The 23,434-nt window shown below is 32.1% G+C and overlaps 1 protein-coding gene across 7 annotated transcripts in view; it reads left to right on the top strand.

The window, feature by feature from the left end:
* InR (Insulin-like receptor) overlaps positions 1-23,225 on the top strand; it is a 53,305-nt gene extending 30,080 nt beyond the window's left edge. For all 7 annotated transcript variants that reach the window (XM_065498850.1, XM_065498851.1, XM_065498852.1 and 4 more), the window contains exons 3-18: positions 10,925-12,360; positions 15,314-15,729; positions 15,796-15,937; positions 16,029-16,195; positions 16,262-16,541; positions 16,620-16,767; positions 16,942-17,153; positions 17,237-17,414; positions 17,490-17,812; positions 18,547-18,721; positions 18,800-19,242; positions 19,326-19,645; positions 19,721-20,602; positions 20,764-21,004; positions 21,069-21,252; positions 21,412-23,225. In XM_065498850.1, coding sequence (XP_065354922.1) covers positions 10,965-12,360; positions 15,314-15,729; positions 15,796-15,937; positions 16,029-16,195; positions 16,262-16,541; positions 16,620-16,767; positions 16,942-17,153; positions 17,237-17,414; positions 17,490-17,812; positions 18,547-18,721; positions 18,800-19,242; positions 19,326-19,645; positions 19,721-20,602; positions 20,764-21,004; positions 21,069-21,252; positions 21,412-23,203 — 7,299 coding nt within the window. In that variant the 5' untranslated portion in view covers positions 10,925-10,964 and the 3' untranslated portion in view covers positions 23,204-23,225. The remainder of the gene's footprint in view (positions 1-10,924; positions 12,361-15,313; positions 15,730-15,795; positions 15,938-16,028; positions 16,196-16,261; positions 16,542-16,619; positions 16,768-16,941; positions 17,154-17,236; positions 17,415-17,489; positions 17,813-18,546; positions 18,722-18,799; positions 19,243-19,325; positions 19,646-19,720; positions 20,603-20,763; positions 21,005-21,068; positions 21,253-21,411) is intronic.
* Positions 23,226-23,434: the final 209 nt, after the last annotated feature.

The following is a 23,434-nucleotide window of genomic DNA, read 5'->3' on the forward strand; positions in this document are numbered from 1 at the left end:
TACAGTAACCATGCCCAATTATATTTTTTCTCTGCGTGCAGGTTTTCTTTCAATGTTCAAGTCTTCTTTAAACTGTTTAATGACTTTTGAAACAGTGTGGCCACTCAAGACCTTGCTTACCATAGCGATAGGATGTCAAATTAGGCCAAAAATAAGTGGACACATTGAGAAGTCTTATGCAAGTTTTCCAAATAAAAGCAACAATTATTGGTATGTATGTATGTACTTAAAGTAACTTAAAGTTTGTTTTATAGACACAGTTTTGTAGCTGCGTCTCCTCATGTTATAGTTTATTGTAACATCAAATAAATACCTTTTTACTGTAGTGGTTACGCCTATTTCGTCATAGGTACCTTAACTTCATTTTACGAGCCTAACGGTTTTTGTATATTTAAGAAATTTCTTATTAATTTAAATTAAAAAGAAAACACCGGCCTTCAGTTAGCGGAATGTCTAAATTTTTCAATTGAAAAATACCCAGTTCCAGATAGTAAATACATAGTACATGCAATAAAAAACGGTTCCCATGGTTTGTTGTTGTTTTGTTTTCCATCAACCTTGACATTATTTTGTTGTTGTTTCCACTTCATTTTACTTTCTTTTTCCATTAAAATAAATATCTGTCTACATTTAACCTTAAAATACATAAAAAAAGAGAAAATTACAAGATTTAACGATCGACAATGAGCTGAAAGAGCGAATGACTGATCTTTTTTCAGTGGCTTGCTTGTTATTGTTGTTAGTTTTGGTTTGGCTGGTATGCATGCATGCTGTCTGTTGGCTGTTTTTGTTTTTATTATAGTTTTAGTTTATTAGTTTACTTTCAACGAGTTGTATTTATATTTTCTTTTGTTTTAATAATCCAAAAGACCGACCGACCGACCAACCAACCAACTAACCAGCCAACCATCCGTCCGTCCAAGCATTCATTCTTAGGTGTGTGTTTTTGTTCCTGTTGTTGTTGTTTTTGATGTTGGTAGGTGAGTGTTTTTATATTTTGTTGTTGTTTTCATGTTCATTGTGTGAGCAAGCGGGTAATTATTTTTAGTGTGTTGTTTTGTTAGTTTTTCTAAATTTAGTAGCTTAGTGCAAATATTTTTAAAATGTAATTTTTTTTCTTCTTCTGAAAATTTGTGGCACGCTATTTTTACCAAATTAGAAAAAGAAGAAAATTAAAAATAAAAACAATAAGCAAAACGCGAGTGTCTTTTGGTTTGATTTTTTTTTTGGTTATTTCAAAATAAATAAAATAACAAAGCATACACATCAGGCATGGCAAATGAAATTTTAAAAATTGTACTTTTTTTGGTTATGATTTTCGCAAATTTTTACAAAAACCACAAAGTCCAAAATTAAAAAAAGAAATTAAAATAGCTACAAAGAAAATTAATCATGATTTAATTTACTTGCTGTTTATTAGACTTTGGTAGTTCATGAACGAACTAGTTCAATTGAACGATTCAATTATTTGAACTTCAGTTTTGAATTATAAACTAAAATGATCCATACCTATGAACTAAATATATATGTTCTCATTGTTTTTCCATCATCTTTTTATAATAATTCTGACAGAGTGCCCAATAAATAAGAGTTAGGTATAATGGATGGAACACGTTTTCATAATTATACAGCAACTGACAGCGAAATTAAATTGCACCAAATGAGTCACTGATGTACCATTGTACTTTTCCAAATCGAATTGTACCAAGAAAAAGTACCATTGTACCTACATTGACATCTCTGATACACAAATAAACACGATTGCTGTTTATACTTTTAGCATAAATAAATATGATAAATGGTGGCAGCGAACACAACAACTATTTATGTCGATATAGATTTATTTATTTATTATACACATACATACATATATTTTCGGATAATGTTAGCGCGATCTTGATCATGTTTTCGTTAAGGGAAAACTGTCATTGTGGGTAGTATGTAGTTATAAAAATGAAATCTTCAAGCTTCCTACTGTAGCTTTCCTTATAGTTACCTTGTTTTTTGTATCTTTTATTGTAAAGTTACAGCCTTAGGGTAACATAGAGGCGAGACGTAATTGTCCTAAAACCTAAGTCTCTTGTCAAAAACCTAACTCTTGCAACAACAAAATACATAGATGATATTCAATGTATTTTGTTGTTGTATCAGAAATATAATTTGTTATTGCATTTTTGTTTGACAAATCGGACTGTCTCGTCTCTATGTATAATTCTCTATGGTTTTTTTGTTTTAGGAAATTTTCTAATTTAAATTAAACTGTAGTCGATCTAAATTCAATTCAATTATCTTGATTTAAGACAATATTAAAGCTCTCCAAATTGTAGACTCCATTAATGTTGTTTTAATACCCTTCACCTTCGTGAGAAGGGTATATATGTACATTAGAGTGCTCCAAGATTGTATGGACGAAAAAAACTTTCTAGATACAGGCCGTCCCCCCCCTCTAGAATTGTTCTATGTATTGTAGAAACACGTTGTCTAAAATATTAGGATGATAGGATAACGTTAACTGGTGGCGCAACGACGCTGAAGTTTTGAGGTGCATTTACAAGGGGAAAATATGCAATTTTTTCAGTTTTTGTAAAAATTTTGCCATTAAATAATGACTTTTACAATTTAATTTAAAATAATCGAAATGTGTACGTAATTGTCGTTATAATAAGATATAAAAGACAAAAATTGGTGAAAAACTGTTAAAGTTATTAAAAAATCGCCAGGCCATTAACGTGTCTCAGGCCACTAGAACAAGAAATTTATGAACAAAATTAACATATTTTGAGAAATATTAAAATAAAAGCTTATTTTTACTTAAAATATATCAATATTTACTTGTATATGAGTTTTTGTCCTCGTAGGATATCGTTAACCTATTCGCAGGTATGACCAAAAAAATTAAATTTTTTTAACGGCATTTTCAAAACTCCAATTTCAAATTTTTAAAAATTTTGTTAAACAAATTTCAGAATTTTTTGATCATCACATGGGGATTTATTGACAACATAATAGGGAATAAAAATGTGAAAAAAGTATGTCAATACCTCCTATAGTTTTTCCGTACCTGCGATATAAATTTTGCGATTTTCGAGAAAAACTAATTTTTTGGCCATATTTTGGGGAATGACCAGAATTTCCTTACTGTAATGATTTTTAAGTAAAAGCTATTCTGAATAATATAGTCCAGGTAATTTTAAATATAGTCTGAAAGTTTTACTAAAATCGGAAAACTTTAACCCTTAAATCGTGAAGGTCAAAGGTCAATTTTTTCAATATTTGGAATTTCTCATGGAAAGATAGCGAAATATTATATATTTTTGGGCCGATTTTGATGAAACTTAAGAAAAATATAAAATGAAGTCTAGTATTCACAATAACAGTACAAAAATGGAAATTAACCCTTAATAGCACTTGGGGTCCAAATGACCCTCAACTTTTAAAATCTCGAAAAACACATTCATTTTGACACCAAGTACTCTTAAGGGTTAATTTCCATTTTTGTACTGTTTTTGTGAATACTAGACTTAATTTTATATTTTTCTTAAGATTCATCAAAATCGGCCCAAAAATATATAATATTTCGCTATCTTTCCATGAAAAATTCCAAATATTGAAAAAATTGACCTTTGACCTTCACGATTTAAGGGTTAAAGTTTTCCGATTTTAGTAAAACTTTCAGACTATATTTAAAATTACCTGGACTATATTATTCTGAATAGCTTTTACTTAAAAATCATTACAGTAAGGAAATTCTGGTCATTCCCCAAAATATGGCCAAAAAATTAGTTTTTCTCGAAAATTGCAAAATTTATATCGCAGGTACGGAAAAACTATAGGAGGTATTGACATACTTTTTTCACATTTTTATTCCCTATTATGTTGTCAATAAATCCCCATGTGATGATCAAAAAATTCTGAAATTTGTTTAACAAAATTTTTAAAAATTTGAAATTGGAGTTTTGAAAATGCCGTTAAAAAAATTTAATTTTTTTGGTCATACCTGCGAATAGGTTAACGATATCCTACGAGGACAAAAACTCATATACAAGTAAATATTGATATATTTTAAGTAAAAATAAGCTTTTATTTTAATATTTCTCAAAATATGTTAATTTTGTTCATAAATTTCTTGTTCTAGTGGCCTGAGACACGTTAATGGCCTGGCGATTTTTTAATAACTTTAACATTTTTTCACCAATTTTTGTCTTTTATATCTTATTATAACGACAATTACGTACACATTTCGATTCTTTTAAATTAAATTGTAAAAGTCATTATTTAATGGCAAAATTTTTACAGAAACTGAAAAAATTGCATATTTTCCCCTTGTAAATGCACCTCAAAACTTCAGCGTCGTTGCGCCACCAGTTAACGTTATCCTATCATCCTAATATTTTACACAATGTGTTTCTACAATACATAGAACAATTCTAGAGGGGGGGACGGTCAAAATTCGCAATTTTATTTTTTTGGAGCACTCTAATGTACATATAAGTTTGTCATTCCGTTTTTAATTTCCACAATATAATTTTCCGACCCAATAAAGTATGTATATATATTCTGGATCATTATAGATAGCGGATTCGATTAAGCCATATCCGTTTGTCTGTCTGTTGAAATCAACTTTCCGAAGCCCCCTAACAACTTACATACACGATCAATATCTCCGGAATTCTTCCGGCTCGGTTGCTATTTAAAACCGAGAAAATAGGTCCACAAATGGCTGAGATATAAGGAAAAACCCAGGACAACCTCGATTTTTTACCTATATCTGGATTACTAGGTCATTAATATAGACAATATGGATATCCAATGAGAGATATTTCAAAGTCCATTGCAACAATTTATATAAGGCAAAGTAAATTGGACCTACAATGGGTCAAAACCGGGAAAAATATTTTTTAACCCGAATTTTTTTTCATCAAAAGATTTTTTTTGTCATAAATTATTTTTTCCAAAAAAAAATTTTTCGACTTTTTTTTTGGAAAAAATAATTTTCAAAAAAAATTAAAAAAAAAAATTTTAAAAATTGTGAAGTTCGGGTTTACATGATTGTATTAATCATATATATGATTGCAGTAAATAAGTACCATTTTTATGATGAAGGATTTACCATATTATTTAGTTTTCGGCTTATGGATATCATAATCTGATTGCCATAAACATAGATTTATTTACTACAATCATATACATACATATATGATTGCGATTATCATGTAAATCTTAACTTTGCCATATTATGGTTACCACAATCATATAAATAATTAGTGTGACTATAATATTGTTAAAAAAAATTTTTGAAATAAATGGTTACAATAATATTTTTTCTCTGGGTGAAGGTATTATAGATTCTTTAAAACATGAATTCTCAAAGGAACGAATTCAATACGTTTGAAGCAATAAGAAATATATCCCTTAAATTCTTTAATGGAATGGTTCAGAGATAAAATTTGATTTTGAAAATTTTTTAAATATTGAAAAACAACAACAAAACTAAAATTGGAGTAACATTAATGTAAATACATAAAAAAATGTTTATACATATTATTAAATAAATACATATGTATATGTAGCAGTTAGTATGTTCGTTATAAAAAACAATTTACCTTCAAAACGTTTAAAAATGTTTATCAATTTTTACTATAACAAGTTGGTATATAGTGCGTGTAATCGATAATTTAAAAGTTCATTCATAATTAAAAGTAAGTGGTAAATACATATATGAATGAAATTCATATGAGTTTCCAACAAGTTGATTAAAATTTCTTCAACGAATATACTATGTTTGTAGGCAGGCAGTCATTCACATACCAAAATATCATCATCATCACCATCATATGTATGAACAACAATGCGATTCCACTTCAGGCCATTCATTCATATCTAACTAACACGTATTTCTATTTAGTGTTGGTTCGTTAATAAATTGTAACTGTAAACAAACCAAACATTTAACCAACCGACCCAGTCATCCATCCATCCATCCAACCCAACCATCTAGCAACCACATTTACTACACATTCCTCATGAACATTACGAAATTTTTGAAATTCTTTTGTTAATCTATCGTTGAAATTATTATTGTTATTGGTGCTTTGGTATTTTTTTTATTTTAGAGTGTGATAAAATTTTTCCAAAGATAAGAGCCCAAATAACTATGTACATATGTACGTAAAAAGTAAATAAATAACAAATTAAAGGTTTTTTTGGGGGGGTTTTGGAATGGCCAACTAAATGAAAAACAAACGATTTTAATAAACTTATTTACATATTTTTTAAAGAATGTATTGATTTTGAAAATATATAAGGAAATTTAACTCTATTAATTATTATAGTTAAATTTATTAATTGTTTTGAAAATTGTACCTACAAAAAGTACTTAACTCTTTGCGGTTTAGTGGTCACTTTTCTAACCACCTTTTCTAGAGTCTTTAAAACTTTTTAATTGACATCTATTGTCATTTTGTTAAGCAATTAATTTTTTTGATGTCATCGTTTATGTTTTTTTGCTAAACTTTTTCGTTAGGGTGCTCTGGTTAAATTAATGTATTAATTTGAAAATATTATAAACCGTTGTTTTCTAAGGAGGTTTCCCGGTTTCAATAAAAAATCTCAGAGTGTTTATTGTTCTTTGAATTCAGTGTTACTTTATTATTTAGAGCTTGTTTGTTTGTCTTGAGCTAAAAAAGTAATATTTTATACCTACTATTTATTCTCTTTGATAAACAAGTAAGAGAGATATATTCGACTGTGCCGCTTATATATCCTTCACCAAATTATACTTAAAAATATTTTTTTTTATATATTTTTATTTAAACAATATTAATTTTTTTTAATTGTTTTAATTTTTTTTTTTCAAATTGTTTTATAATTTTTTTTAAAAAGGTTTTATCCAATTTTTTTAAATTTTTTTTTTGAAGAAAAAAAAATCGGGTTAGAAAATATTTTTCCCGATTTTGATCCATTGTAGGTACAACTTACTATAGCCTTATATACATCGTTGCAATGGACTTTGAAATATCTATCATTAGTTAATCATATTGTCTATATTAATGACATAATAATCCAGATATAGATCAAAAATAGAGCAAAAATCGGATCCATCATGATATGGGATTGTTTCTCCTCTTCTGGTGACGGTCAAATATATTGGATTAAGAACAAAATATGCACCCTGGACTACGTAAATATATTGCAAATCATAATGCTTCCATTTTCTGAGGAAGAGATGACCTTCAGATGGGAGTTTCCTCAGGACAATGGTCAGAAGCAGTCCCAAAAATTGGCAAAAGACTGGTTTGCTGTCAACAAAGTACCTATGGAACACCTTTGGGGAGTGCTCAAGAGGAAGCTAGAGGGTTTCAGTCCGAACTGCTGTGGTGGAACCAAAATGAGGAACCAATTTTAGATTGGAAGAGACGGGTGATTACAGGAGATGATATAATAAAAATGGGGAATGTCTCACCTACACAGCTATTTCGTTTGTTTTGGTCTCGAAATTTAGTCAAAAAGCTAATTAGCTTTGAAACAAATTTATACACTACGAAAATGTTTATCATAATTATTTTTAATGCCAACCGTCATGGTGGTTAATAAACTAACCAGCCCCATTCTATAAAAACCTTTAGCTGTATTTTTATTTCTTTCTTATTTTTCATAAAAAATTAACCTTAATTAAAGTAAAAATGCAATTATAAACATTGGCTGAAAGAGTTCATGAAAATATGTATTGAGAAAAGTAAATCCTCTGTTCTTGATTTAATAACAATTACCAAGTTTACTTAAAATAGGTTAATTACTTAGAATAGCTATGTTTATAACTACCTCTCATATACAAAAGTGTTTGAAAACTATTCAGTTTTTAGGTGCGCAACTAAATTTCAAAACAATTCCAAGAATTTTGTAATAGAATTATGATTTGAATTAATAATTACCCTTGTAAGTCAAATACTTAATAATAAAGTCTTTAGAAGCTCTGGCACTCTGTGTACATGGGTTTGTTTTGATTTCGTTTTCTAGTTTCTGGACATGATAAGTGCAGGTTTATTATTTAACGTATGTTACCTACATACGTATTTATATAGTATTTGTTGATCAAAGTCTTTTGTGGTTGTTTTTATTTTTATTGTATTATTATTATTATTTGTGGTTGTTGACGTCGTCAAACATTGTGTAACTACATATATTTACGGTGCTATTTGAATTATATTTTCATTAATTTATCTTGTGAATGAATTTTGAAATGCCATTCGTACAAAAATACTTACATGCTTACAATCGAATAACTATAAATGCGTCAGGCTACGTAGTAAGTCAAACAGCAAACAGTCTTTCTGACAGTCAATACAAATACGTTACGAGTTTACACAAATATCGTCCATACCCTAACCATACATTTGGCCATACACAGACATACCAGCCAATTATAATTATTTCATTCATGAAAATATTTTTCTTTAAATGTTTTGTACGTACATAAATATTTTATTTTGCCCATACTCACATTCGATTATTAGACTGATCCAAAATTTTATGGAGGAAAAACAAAGACAACGATATCTTCAATCGATTACGTTATTGTAATAAACCATAATCGATCGGGTATCTTTAAAGCTGACTTTAGACCATAAGGCTTTAGTAAGAGAAAATTAAATTAAAATTTATCAGTGATAAAAGTCTTTTGTCTGTTGCCTTTTGGTTTTACACGATCCGTTTCAAGTCAAATTATAACAGCTGTTGGTGTTTTTAATCCCTGATTAATACCAAGGAAGAGTATTTTCTCTGCTCATCTTTTGAGGCCAAGAACGAATAAAGCCAATTTCGGATATCCGTTCTAAGGTGAAGAGAGAGCGTTCTGCATAGATCCAAATAAATAGTAATTGGACGGGGCAAAGTCTGGACTATAAGGCGGGTGAGGCAAAACTTTCCAACCACTTATTTCTAAATAGTTTTTAACAGGTATTGCATAATGTGGCCGAGCGTTGTCCTGATTGAATATTACGGTTTCATGTCTGGTCCCATATTCTGGTCGTTTTTCAGTTGCGTTCGGTACAGGTTCCATGTGATGATCTGGCCAGATTTCAGCAGCATTTTGCGGCAAAAGCAAAACTTCCCGCTTTGTTGGCACAAAAAAATGTACATTTTCGAAGCAATAACAACTTTGTTGTTCACTCTATAACGTTCAATAATTAAATGAGAAAAAATAACAGATATGATCCTTCAAAATTACATATAATTTATTAAAAACAAAAACCATCTATTGCAAATCACGCAATTTTAAGTTATGGAAACTTATCTATATATACAAAAATTAAATGGTCCATGTATGTAATGTCATCACGTGAGAACGGCTGTAGCGATTTGGCTGATTTTTTTTATTGGATTCGAAATTTTCAGAAGATGGTTTGTAAAGAAAAAAATTCCAAAATTTCGGGTTAAACTCGGAAATTCTTTTTTTTTTGTGAGTCCAGTCAACTGTAATAAAAAAGCTCCCTAAAGTATGCAGTAAAAGTTTAGATATTTTATTTGCAAATAAATAAGAACAGGCTGGTGTGCGTGGGTTGGAGAAACTTGAAGAACTAACATTAGTAAATGCTACCGGGCGAAGCCGGGGCGATCAACTAGTTTAAAATATTATTAAGGGATTTAACGTAATGAAAACAACGTAAAGGGCTGATTGTTTTAACTTTATCATTCAATTTAAGACTTATATGTATACTAACCGATCAGTATATTTATTGATCCAATGTTTTTATACCCTTCACCTTCGTGAGAAGGGAATATATAAGTTTGTCATTCCGTTTGTAATTTCTACATTTTTCATTTCCGACCCTATAAAGTATATATATTTTGGATCCTTATAGATAGCTCGATTAAGCCATGCTCGTATCTCTGTCTGTTCAAATCAACTTTCCGAAGCCCCCAAATAACTTACATACACGATTCATACATCAATATCTCCGGAATTCTTCCGTCTCGGTTGCTATTTACAGATATAAGGAAAAACCAGGACAACCTATTTTTTTACCTATATCTGGATTACTAAGTCATTAATATATACAATATGGATATATAATGATAGATATTTCAAAGACCTTTGCAATAACGTATATAAGAATACAATGGGTTAAAATCGGAAAAAATATTTTTTAAACCGAATTTTTCTTTTCGCTAAATATTAAAAAAAAAAAATTAAAAAACAATTCGAAAAAAATTTTTTTCCAAAAAATGAAACAACAGCTTTGGAAAAAAAATAAATTTTCTTTACCTAAAAATATTTAAAATTTTAATTTTGAAGTATAATTTGGTGAAGTGTATATAAGATTCGGCACAGCCGAATATAGCTCTCTTACTTGTTTTTTATAAATTTTACCATCCTTTGGTGGACAAATTAATTTTTTGAGATCAGTCTACTGATCATGAATCACTTTCATATGTATGTATTTATAACGATATATTTATTGTTAATGTAAAAAATATTTTTATTATTGTTATATCGTAATAATTGTAAATTTAAATTTGTGACATTTTACAGTTTATTTATTTATTTTACACATTTCATTCATCTTATATCACTCCACTACTGCTTGCGTATATTGCAACGAAGTGTTATATTGTGAAACCTATTTAGAGAAGAGTATAAATGTAAATATTTTTGTGGTCAACGTTTTCAGAATTAATGTAAACAAGAAAATATGTAAAATTTCCATAAACAATTAATAAATTTATAAGAATTCATTAACTGCACAATGGGGTCGATTGAAGATTTTTTATATATTACTAAATTGACCAAACAAAATTCTAATTATGACCTGCATAAGCATTAATTCGTACCTAAATAATTTTTTTATTAAATTATTTCACATAAAATTTTTATCTAAACCCAAAACAGTATTAACCTATAATTTTCTTGGTTTTTTCCTTCCAGATATTAAAATACTTTTAAATGTAAAGAAAATGTTAATAAAATGACTGCCATCGGAGATAACTTGAACAAACTGGAAGTTAAATTTCAAACCATTAGTGAACTAATGGCCAAAAAGAGAAAATTATATTTGCATAAGCGGGTTAAATCAGTGGATGGCAACAATACTAGCGACAACAGCGCTGCTATCACAACTTCCAACAACACAACAACAACAGCAACATCGAAACAAAGTTCAAAAACGGAAGAAAATCAAACACTAACATCACAATCATTAACATCATTAACTACGGAAACAAATTCGAATTCTTTAACGAAATGTTCGTTTCGAAATTTCTGCTTTACTTCCATTGAAACATCGTGCGATGCTCAGATACAAAATGAACGAAGAACAAGATACAATTATGAAAATAATCCAGAATTACGCATTTGTATGAAATGTAATCGACTGAATGAGTCGAACGATGATGATAGTATGTCGAATTATAATAGTATACCACCAGCTGAGGTATACAACAATTGCTCATGTAATAATAATAATAACTGCCTCAGTAGTTGTAGACCAACATACCAACACCACCACCACCACCACCACAATAACGTACTCAAACATAAGTCTGCACAAGAATCTTCAGCGAGCCACAATAATAACAACACCAGCCACAATCAAGAGATTCATATGCAAAATTCCTATTATTTGTTAAGAGACCTCCACGAGCAAAATCGAACTCAAACGGATAACCTAAAGCTTAAAACATCCTGCGCCTCAACAACAACAACAAATCTGTCAGCTATGCCTTTGTCGAGGGCAACAGCGACAATGTCAGCATCTGAAATTGATGCTAAACTTCGAACGTCTAATACACATCGAACCTATTTGTACACGTCCAATGCTACTTGCAACAATAATTCTCCAACCAACATGTGTAGCAGGCGATTTTCCGCGAGTAGAGGAGGAGACTGCAAAAAACGATTTTTTCTACAATTATACAACATAGTTATGATATTAAAAACACTGTTAGTGTTAGTTACACGAACTACGCCGTCTCTGCTACGCCATTGTCCTCCAGCTATCGATAAGAACCACAAACATTATCGAAGCCGCCGCCACCACCAACAGAATTCTCTTGAACAAGTAAAACAAAGACTGACACATTTCAATGATCAACAGCCACAGCAACATTGTCATTACATTAAACAAAAATCATCATTACATCATACAGCAAATCCATCATTTACCAAATGGATTTTAATGGGTTTATCGTTCCTTTCAATATGTTTGCCATTATCACAAGCATTAACTTCAGACTTTGAAACAACACTGCAATCATCGTTAGCCACCTTGGAAAGATCAACAAGAGATGTCGCTGCAATAAATGAACTTCAATTGAAACCGTCATCCACACAAGAACAAGTGCGTCTAACGCGTCCAGAACATGGTATGTTGTTTTATGATCAATACTCATAGATTTATAAAATAATTTTTGAACTTTTACCATAACTTACCCTATAACTGTACCCTTTTAATGCTTCAATCGGTTCAGTAGGTATATCGTATATCATTAACCCTTTACGTATCGGTTTTGAAGTTTTGATTTGAATGTTTTGTAATAAAAATTTGACAAAAATAGAAAACTGCTTTTTTAGAGCCTTCTGAATTAAACGATCCTGTCATCCAGATCGAAATAAATACTTACTTATATTCTCCAAAATATGATCACAATCGGATAAGTGGTTAATTCGTAATTCAATTTCCCAATTCACAATTGATGTTGTAGCGTTGTATGTCGTAAATATTTTTCGAAATAAAAACAAAACATTAATAAAAAAAATTAAGACATACAACGATACAACACCAATTGTGAATTGGGCAAATGTCTAAGGAGCTTTCCTCTGTTATAAATACCTATTACGGAAACAGCATCAGAAAGTCTACTATAAATTTTAAATTTTATAAAATAAATCCACAGAATTTCTAATAATAAACTTCACATCTTTAGTGATTTCGGCTCTAGTTAATTGGAAGTTCCACATTCAGCTGAAACCAAAAATGCAAATATCCAATTCAGATATTGAACGACTACTGCTTGAAAAAAAATACAACTTGGAAGAGAGTGGCAACAGAAGAGAACACTTGTTATCAGGCACGGATCCGGTGGGGAATTATACCCCCCATAAAAAAAAGAACAATGTAAAATAAATTTTACTTTATTAACCACCTCCCCCAAATGGTGGACCTGGATTCGTGCCTGCTTGTTACAAACCTACCAGACAACCGAATAAGAAACTCTTTCACTTGGAAGAGTATCGCTGAAATAGAAGTTACATTGAAAGTTTTACTAAAAATACAAACGTTTCCGTTTGGAAGGCAACAAAGCATTTTTTGATAATTTCTGCCAAACATTTAAATGACATATTCAATGAATAGATGATCACACGTCTTCAATGCAATCATCTGGAACTTAAAATGCATATTTCTTATTCAGATATTGAATAGACCACCTTCTGCAAGGCACGGGCTGTCCTTTGCCAGAAGGAAACTGAAGAAAGCCCTCTTTCGTATGAAAGAAGATCGTACAAATTGAAGTTACATTGAACGTTTTTACAAGTATGTACTAAACATACAAAGTATTCCCTTTAAAAGGATGTTCAAAATAATTTATCATTGGTCGAAGTAGTATCCCAGGCATAGAGAAACATAGAGCGGAAACTAGAAAAAAACTCAAACAAAAAAATTACTCAAAATAGTCACACATACGAGTGTTGTTTTTGTTTTCACATAGTTTTTTCTACTAATACATTCTCACCACTTAGGTTTTTGACAACTGAGTTAGGTCTTTGACAGGAGAGTTTCCGCTCTATGTCTATTCTCTATGATCCCAGGCTTGTGTAAACACCGTGGAACTATTTAAGAAGTCAATAGAATATGGATATCTTTCTACTGGAAGGCAAGGCATTTTTTTATCATTTCTGCCAAACATTTAAATGACGTATTTAAAACCAACTCACATATCCAATGAATAAATGCTTCGATGACTACACGTCTTCAGTGCAATGGTTTCGGCTCTCTATTATCATTCGGAACTTCGAAATTCTCCTGGAACTTTCTTATCCAGATATTAAATGACGAAAATAGTCAATTTAGAAGAGAGCGGCAACAAAATACACCATCTGCTGCAAAGAATGTGCTGTCCTTTGCTATCAAAAAACTGAAGAAAGCCCCCTTTTGTTTGGAAGAAGATCGTAGAAATTTAAAGATTTTACAAGTACTAAACATACAAAGTATTCCCTTTAAAAATTTTGTTCAAAAGAATTGATCATTGATCGAAATAGTATCCCAGGCTTCTGTGAACATCATGGAATTATTGAAGAAGTCAATACAATAAGGAAATCTTATGAAATTAAAGAATACTACCCAGTATGCAAAATGCTTCGAAGTTTTCTCGAAAATTAATCACTTTTTCGTAAAATTTCTTCGATAAAGAATTCAAAATAATGTCGAAAATGTGCGGGTTTATGTAGACCGCAATTTTATAGCTTTTTCTTTATTAAAAATGTTGTATAATGATTCGATTCCATGTTCAACTATCGAGCAGTTTCTTAATTTTCAATACCTTTATTATTATCCAACAGTATTGCTTTAGTTGTGTTTTCATTTTCAAATCCAATAATTCTGATGTTTGTTAAAACAATGCCCCGGGGCTCGAGCATTAATCGGATTTTAACATATTTCATTCACTGATCTAAATACGTACATCTTTAAGGAAAACAAATCATTGATATGTAAATATATTTAATTTTAAGTAAATTTATGAATTAGTTCATACAAAATATGAATCTAATACAGATAAAACATTCAACTTAACCATTTAAATTTCATCACTACATGGTCTAGTCATTCATTTATTAAACAATATTATAACCTTAGCAGGGGGTCTACACATTGTCTAATTGACAAATGAAATTCAAACTGTTTACTGTTCTTTATAATTAACTAAATAATAAAGGATACTTATTAAACATATTTATAGTAGCAGCAATTTATTGCGTATGAATTTAGTAATAACTAATACGCAATACAACTTTAATAAACTAGGATTCCAAATAATGTTAAACAAATTAAAAAATAAAAAAACTACAACATAATATTAAAAGAAATTACGTGTTAATTGAATAAATTATTGTATTTTAGTATGAGAATGAATGTTTAATGGTTGTTTTATAAGTGCGTACTTAATATGACATCATGGAAAAGGTTGTATTTATATTTAACCCTTGATATACAGTACAATACGTTTAAAACGAACACTTTTATGCGGCCCTATCGATTGAAAAGATAATCGAAAACTGTAATAAATTGTTATTAACTATTTGAAATCTCTTTTTTTCCAGTTTGTAAATCTCTCGATATTCGAAATTCAGCATCACAATTTCATCAACTAGAAAACTGTACGGTTATTGAAGGTTTCTTGCTTATCACACTCTTGAATGGAAATTCGCTTGAGGACTACACTGAAACGTTTCCATTGTTAACAGAAATTACGGATTTTATAATTGTTTATCAAGTTCAGTTTTTACGATCGATTGGTAGAATTTTTCCCAACTTGAGCGTAATTCGTGGCAGAGTCTTATTTGAAGGTTATGCCTTAATTGTCTATTCAAATTCTCATCTCGAGGAGCTGGGTCTTACGAATTTAACAACAATATCTAGAGGTGGCGTAAGGATCGAAAAGAATGTAATGTTGTGTTTTGTAAAGTCGATAGATTGGACTCAAATTGTCTCCAATACTACGGATATAGTTATCGAGGTATGTTTTTCTTGCCGACTTTTTATCATACAATTGTTTTTATGTAATATAATTATTTTATTTTAGTTAAACCGCGATACCATTGAATGTCCGGCTTGCCCTGGAGATCAATGGAGTGTGGGTGATTCAAATGCGGGACAAAATGAGCTGGCTTGCAAGGAACATCATGGTCGCCGTCATTGTTGGAACAGTAAATCGTGTCAAAAAAGTAATTGCTATTTCAAAAATTTATAAAATGCAATATTTTATATTTTTATTATATTAATTATTTAAATTTTATTTTTTATATAATTTTCAAGTCTGTCCGAGGAGATGTCAAAACAACTGTGTGGATGAAAACACCTGCTGCAATGAAGCGTGCATTGGCGGCTGTTCGCCCAACAACTTAAACGAATGTATTAGCTGTAGAAACTTTTCTATTTACAATACAACATGCATAGACAAATGTCCAGATAATTTTTATAAAGTATAAGCATATAAATTGAAAATCAATTAAACATTAATACTAATTATCTCTTGATACAAATTATAGTACCTGGATCGACGATGTCTGACAGCTGAATCGTGCAATATTATTGGTACAAAATATGAAAATAACCGACAAGAGGTGTTGGTGGCGTATGAAGGATCCTGTTCCACGGTCTGTCCAGAAGGTTATACAAAAGTTAATATGACGTGTGTGCAGTGTGGTGACAAGTGCACTAAGAAATGCCAAGGTAGCCTTATCGATAGCGTGGCTAGGGCTAGAGAATTTCACGGTTGCACTCACATTGTCCAATCACCTTTGATGATTAATATCAAAAGAGGCGGTCGTAAGTAACATGTTTTATTTGTAATTCTATTTAAATATTTCAACTTTACGATTGGTTCTGTTGCATTACTTTTTTAAGGCCATTTGATGGAAGATTTGGCGTACGGTTTATCGTCGATAGTTACAATCGAAACTGCTTTAAAGGTGCAGGGTACTTATGGCATTTTTGATTTGAAATTTTTTAGAAATTTACAAAAAATAGAAGGTGAAAAACTAGTTGAGGACAAGTAAGTTATTTTGACAAAGTTTGTATAATTTTCAAATTTTTTATGAAAAGCACTCAGTTTACAAATAATGGTTGAGTAGTGGTTTTTTATACAATAAATTTAAATTTATACAATAATTTTATCTATTTTATTTTAAATAATTGCATTTAAAATCTCCGATCTCTTTTTCTTTAGATATGCCTTTTATGTATTGGAAAATACCGACATTGAAACTATATGGAATCCCAATCAAACTGTGCAAATATTAAAGGGAACTGTATATTTTCACTTTAATCCCAAATTGTGTCTATCGGAGATTAATGCTTTGTTAAATCACACAATGCTAAAACAAAAAGAGTTTGATAAAACTGAAGTATCTCAAGATTCGAATGGTTCTAGGGGCTCATGTGAGTAAATAATCATAATCCTTAAAGCACCAAACTGCTGCAAGCAATTTAATAATTTTTGTACGAATTTTTTACGCTTTAAGGTAACACAACAATACTCGACGTAACGGTATCGAAAATTGGTTCACTTATGGCCTTTGTTATAATCAAAAATCCAATGGAATACGTCGATCAACGTACATTCATTGGTTATCAGTTTTTACACATCGAAGATCCACATGGTAATGCTACAAAACACGCTTTTCGTCCATGTGAAGATGGGTAAGTATTTGCCGTAGTATTTATTATGATCGAATGTATTTATCTATTGCTTTATTTATCCATTCATTCCATTAGATGGGAAATAAGCGAGCCTACTAAAGATACTTTCTATATTTATCAAAATCTTAAGCCGTATACACGCTATTCATTCTATGTCAAGACATCGACTATTTCAACCGAACGACGTAATGGTCAAAGTCCAATACAAAATTTTATAACGAAATCAGATCAACCGAAAAGTGTCAATAATTTGCAAGCCTATGCCAACTCTAGTTATAATATTGTTATGACCTGGTTGCCACCTACCACGGCAAACGGAAAGCTGATTAAGTATAAAATACGAGCTATATATGATAAACGCATTCAACGAATAGAGTCTCGAAACTATTGCAAAGATCGTAAGTTATATTATATAGTAGTTAGATACATACAAAAGAATAAGTATAAAAAATTGATATACAAAATAATAAGTATACGTCTTTTCGCTTGTAATTTCCACAGTATTAGGGATTTTGCACTGAAAATCACTAAAGCACTAAATAAAATCCAATTTTCTTGTTGAATTGTTTTTTGAAAAAGTTTTAAATAATAAAGAGAGACCTCAGTAATATTGCTATCTTGCAATGTTAAAGCTGTAAAAAGTATCATTTTAATATGATGCTGTACCAAAAGTGTAAAGGCTGTATTTGGTGGAATTTAAATAATTCCTTGACAAAATTTATAAAACTTAAAGTACGTATATTTTCGAACGGGATACATCGTTGAAAGTGCGCCAGGTCAAAAAAGGCATGTTAGACTGAATCAAATTATTCTTTTAGTTTGTTTGGGGTCACCATAATGTATACCATTCATCAAAGTTTATTTTAAGATAAAAAATGGGAAAAAAAATAGTTAAACAAAAATCGAGCTAATCGTGGATTTAGCAACCGAAACAGGACTATACCAGATATATTAATGTTTCAATCAGTTTATAAGTTATTTGGGGGCTTCGCAAAGTATATATAATTTATGGGGTCTCAAATGGAAAATGTGGAAATTACATACGGAATGACAAACCATCACTCATGGTGAAGGTTAGAATAATAACTGATATATAATATAAATAAATTTTACCATTTTTTACGTTTAACAGCTTTAAAGGAAATTAGTAAGCCAGAAATTCCGGTTGCAACTATTACTGAAAAGCCAACAATACCAAAGAACTGCAACTGTAAGAATGCTAAAGTCTACGATGAAGAAGAAATTGATGCCAGCATTCATGCCAGCATTGAATTGGAAAATGCTCTACAAAATTTTGTCTATGTCAAGTGAGTTGAAATCAAATAATATTAGATAACTTGTATATAGAATATGTACATATGTATGTATTTTTATGCATTTCTTAGAAAAGTGAATAAAACCAGAGCCAGCAGCAGAAATTTGAATTCAAATGAATTATTAGATGCGAATAATAATAGGAATCGTCGTGCTATTGAAGGTGATCCTTTTGATAGTTTTCTATTACGTCATATACGCGATGTACCAGTTGAGACAAATTTAATTCACGATACTACAACACCCACTACAACCACCACTACTTTAACCGTCGATCCTCATAATGATGGCACGCTTTTATTTAACAAAACTCGTATGGATCCTGAAGGGGAATATTACGAAATTGTTGTTGACTCAGTGAATGCCTCAACGACTGAATATGTATTCTCAAATTTGAAACATTTTTCATGGTATTTGTTGAGCGTGGAAGCTTGCAGGGAGAAGGATTCTCTTAACGATACTTTAGCCGACTGCAGTATTGAACAAAAAAAACACATACGCACGCTGAAACTTGGTGCGTATGATGATTTTAGTAACAATTGTTGTCAAACGTTTTTAGAATACCTATATTTATATTTATTATTTTGTAATTTGCAGATAATGTCGATAAAGCATATAATGTATCCGCCATGATAGAATCAACGAATTCATCTAGAAGCAATGTGCGTCTGACATGGAAAAGGCCAGAACGTCCAAACGGTGCCGTCGTATCCTATACGATATTATATTTATTACAATCACCAGATGCCGTTGAGGAGAAGAGATGTATAACTGAGTTGGATTATGTAGAAATGGGTTATGAACAAAATGGATATGTATTAACTAATCTCAATCCCGGTAATTACTCAATAAGAATAATTACAAATACATTAGCAGGCGAGGGTCAGTACTCGGATACTGAATTTGTTTATATACCGGTAAGGATAATTTAAATTTGTTTTAATTTTTAAAAAACAATTAATAACGACCATAAATAATGTATTAAATTTTAGCCCGTTACTCTGCCAACGAGTGTTATTGTTGGCATAGCAGTTGGAACGCTTTCCGCTGTAATTTTAATTGGTATTTTCATATATTATCTGTGTCGCAAACGAATATTGGCGCCTCCGTCGGACTTGAAAATATTCCCATCTGTGAATCCGCACTATATTAGTCTGCAGTATATACCGGATGAGTGGGAAGTGGCCCGTGATAAAGTTATACTGTTAAATCCCTTGGGACGTGGTTCTTTTGGCATGGTTTATGAGGGTATTCTGAAAGGCTACAATAATAGCAACGACGATACACCATGTGCCGTTAAGACGGTTACTGAAAATGCCACAGATAGAGAACGCATGAACTTTCTGAATGAAGCCTGTGTAATGAAACAGTTTGATACTTTCCATGTTGTTCGCTTGTTGGGTGTGTGCTCGCGAGGCCAACCAGCTTTAGTGGTAATGGAACTAATGAAGAATGGTGATCTAAAGTCATATCTTCGTGCCCATCGTATCGATGTACGAGATGACATGGATATGCCAATATCGGCACGATCTGAAGTGTCCGCCCAACCGCCGCCAATAAGTCGCATTTATCAAATGGCAATTGAAATCGCTGACGGTATGGCTTATTTAGCAGCCAAAAAATTTGTGCATCGTGATTTGGCTGCTAGAAATTGTATGGTAGCCGCTGATTTAACTGTAAAAATTGGAGATTTCGGAATGACTAGAGATATTTATGAGAATGATTACTATCGCAAGGGTACGAAAGGTCTACTACCAGTGCGTTGGATGCCCCCGGAGAGTTTAAGAGATGGTGTTTACTCAACTTCCAGTGATGTCTTCAGTTATGGTGTCGTACTATGGGAAATGGCCACATTGGCATCACAACCTTATCAGGTATGTACTACACACACAATTAGAATTAGCTGCAAAGCTGCTTTTATACCCATCACCGAGAGTGGTGAGGATGTATGGTGAAGGGTATATAAGATACGGCACAGCCAATTGTAGCTCTCTTACTTGTTTTTGATCTTATTTCATGTTTTTCTTTTTTTAAGGGATTATCAAACGATCAAGTTTTAAGATATGTAATCGATGGGGGTGTAATGGAACGTCCCGAAAATTGTCCCGACAAATTGTACAGTCTGATGCAAAAGTGCTGGCACCATAGACCTACGGCCAGACCAACATTTATGGAAATAATCCGTTATCTACTTGATTTGGCAGATCCATATTTCCGTGAAGTATCATTCTTTCATTCGGAAGAAGGTCAACAAATCCTAGTAAAGGAAATAGCAGGTATTATTTGAAAATGAAAAATGTTAAACAATTTTATGGTGTATCATTGTATTTTTTTTTGCAGAACGAAGTCAGCGTTCGGGAGATGTATTCGATGATCATGATAATGATATGGAGGATGTAACAACTCCCCTTCGATTGGGCGAGTATAGTGGATATAAATTAAATATGGATAATAACTCATCAGTTGAACATCGAGGAGATTCATCTATGGTAATAGACGACGATGCTCCTCATTCACCTTACAGGTATGACATTAGTTATAATGATAAGCATTAAGATATTTGAATATATAGATATAATTAAAATTGAATAATTTTAAGCATACATACATACCTACATATATATTTTTGCGTGTCGATCGATACATTTATTGTGAATTATTTTGCTATATTATTATGTTACAGCCTTACAGGCTCACCTATTGTGGTTAGTAGTACGCCGGACGAGCATGTAAGAAACAATTTCAATATGTCGCGTATTATCAATTCCCATAATCAAATGCTTAACTCGGCGCCATCGACGTCGGCTGAACTGAGAAAGGCCGGTCCAGGTATCAGTTATTACCCTCATCCCCACACACATCCCCATCATCGCAATCTGTATCAACCCACGCGTTACGCACAACAGCAGCATCAAGCTCGTCAACAACGTTCCGACGACGTTGATGCATACGTCGCTCCAGACTTTGAACTGAAAGACTTGATGGAAAGCAAGCGAGACTCGGATGAACAAGGTTATGAAATGTACGATCCTAGTCCAAATTATAGTGAGAAAGTACCCACCAATGTTCATGGCGATGATGACGAAGATGATCTTGGTGTGCACTCGACGGCGGGTCAAAATTTGTTGGGACGCTCGAAAGCACGTCAAAGGCAACCAACAATAATGCCTTTGTCCAGCTCTATGCCCGATGAGGTAATCGGACAACCAGCATCATCATCATTACATCCATCAACAGCGTCGGCTGCTTCATCAAATGCCTCTTCTAAAACAGGAACCGGCAAATATCCAAGTCTGAGGGCGGTTGCAGATTCGTTGGGAAACAATGTGACGGCTAAATTTCGAAGCATCTTGTTTAATACACACAAGCGTTCAGGTAGTAATGCCAGCTATAAAAGTACCAGCTCAAATCCCAATAGTGCTGCTGTGGGAGGCGGTGTTGGTGGCAGCAGTAACAATTTAACAAAAGGAGGGCGTGGCAAAAGTATGAGTGGCCAGAATCTGGGTACAATAGAGAGTGGAGGAAGTGGTAGCGCTGGTAGCTATTGTGCTAATCCCCGTTTCTACACACCCAATAACGCTGGTAATACAAGCGACAATCCTAACTACAAAAGACTTGAGGGTGGAAGTGGCGACACCCTCACAAATAAACCTAAAATGTCTTCATCCTCTGCATTTTCTATGAGTTCAAATCCCAACTATCAGGTATTAGATGAATCACTCAATACAACCGGTGCATCCACTTCCACAAACAATCCAGCAGCAGCAATGAACTCTTCATTATTGCAAACAACCGACAACCCGAATTACCAATTAATGCAGGCTCCCGCCACACAGAAAATGGAAAACATTTCATCATATGTTATGATGAATGAACCAAAAGCTCCAGAACCTAGTGCCATCAGTATAAGCAACAATCCCAACTATCAATTGATGGGTCCACCACCACCGCCTTCAGCCTTAACTGGTACAATGTCAGCGACAGTATTACCACAATCACAACCACCACCAGCTGCTAGTCGAGCAGGAGCTGGTGGTGGCGGAGGAGTAGGAGTAGCAGGGGGAGTAAGTTTACGAGACCGTTTTAAAAAATATTCATCTTCATCTTCCGCACATTCAACCTCTTCAAGTCATGAAACAGACGAAGAAGACGATGATGTACCCACCAACAAGGGTATGAAATCAGATCGAATACCACTAAGTAGGCGTAGCAGTAATGATCGCAGCCAAAAGAAAAAACATCCTACCAATCGAAGTCGCAGCCAAAGCAGCAGTAGTAGTAGCCGAAGTAGTAATACAGCAACTACAACATCACAACAGCAACCGACTAAACCCACAACATCGTTAATAGCCTCCTCAACACTGTTAACAAAAGAGAACTGGTTAAAGCAACCAACTGCACAACAGCAACAACATCACCATCATACACAACCACCTCCGCCGCCCAATGGTTTTGTAGGACGAGAAACATCGTAAGCTTAACAAAAAAAACAGAAAATCTAAACAAAATCATTAACCAATTATGTATTTATATGTAAGAGAAAATATTTACCTACTGACTGAGTTGGTTTAATACACAACTGCGTTTGTAAATAATATTTAATAATTATAATAATAATATTAATCGAAACAACAACAATAATAGTAGCATTAGAAACATACATACTTATATTTATTGAATGTACATACAATATTAAGTAATACATA

The sequence above is a fragment of the Calliphora vicina genome, chromosome 1 (genome assembly GCF_958450345.1).
Source record: "Calliphora vicina chromosome 1, idCalVici1.1, whole genome shotgun sequence".
NCBI lineage: Eukaryota > Metazoa > Arthropoda > Insecta > Diptera > Calliphoridae > Calliphora > Calliphora vicina.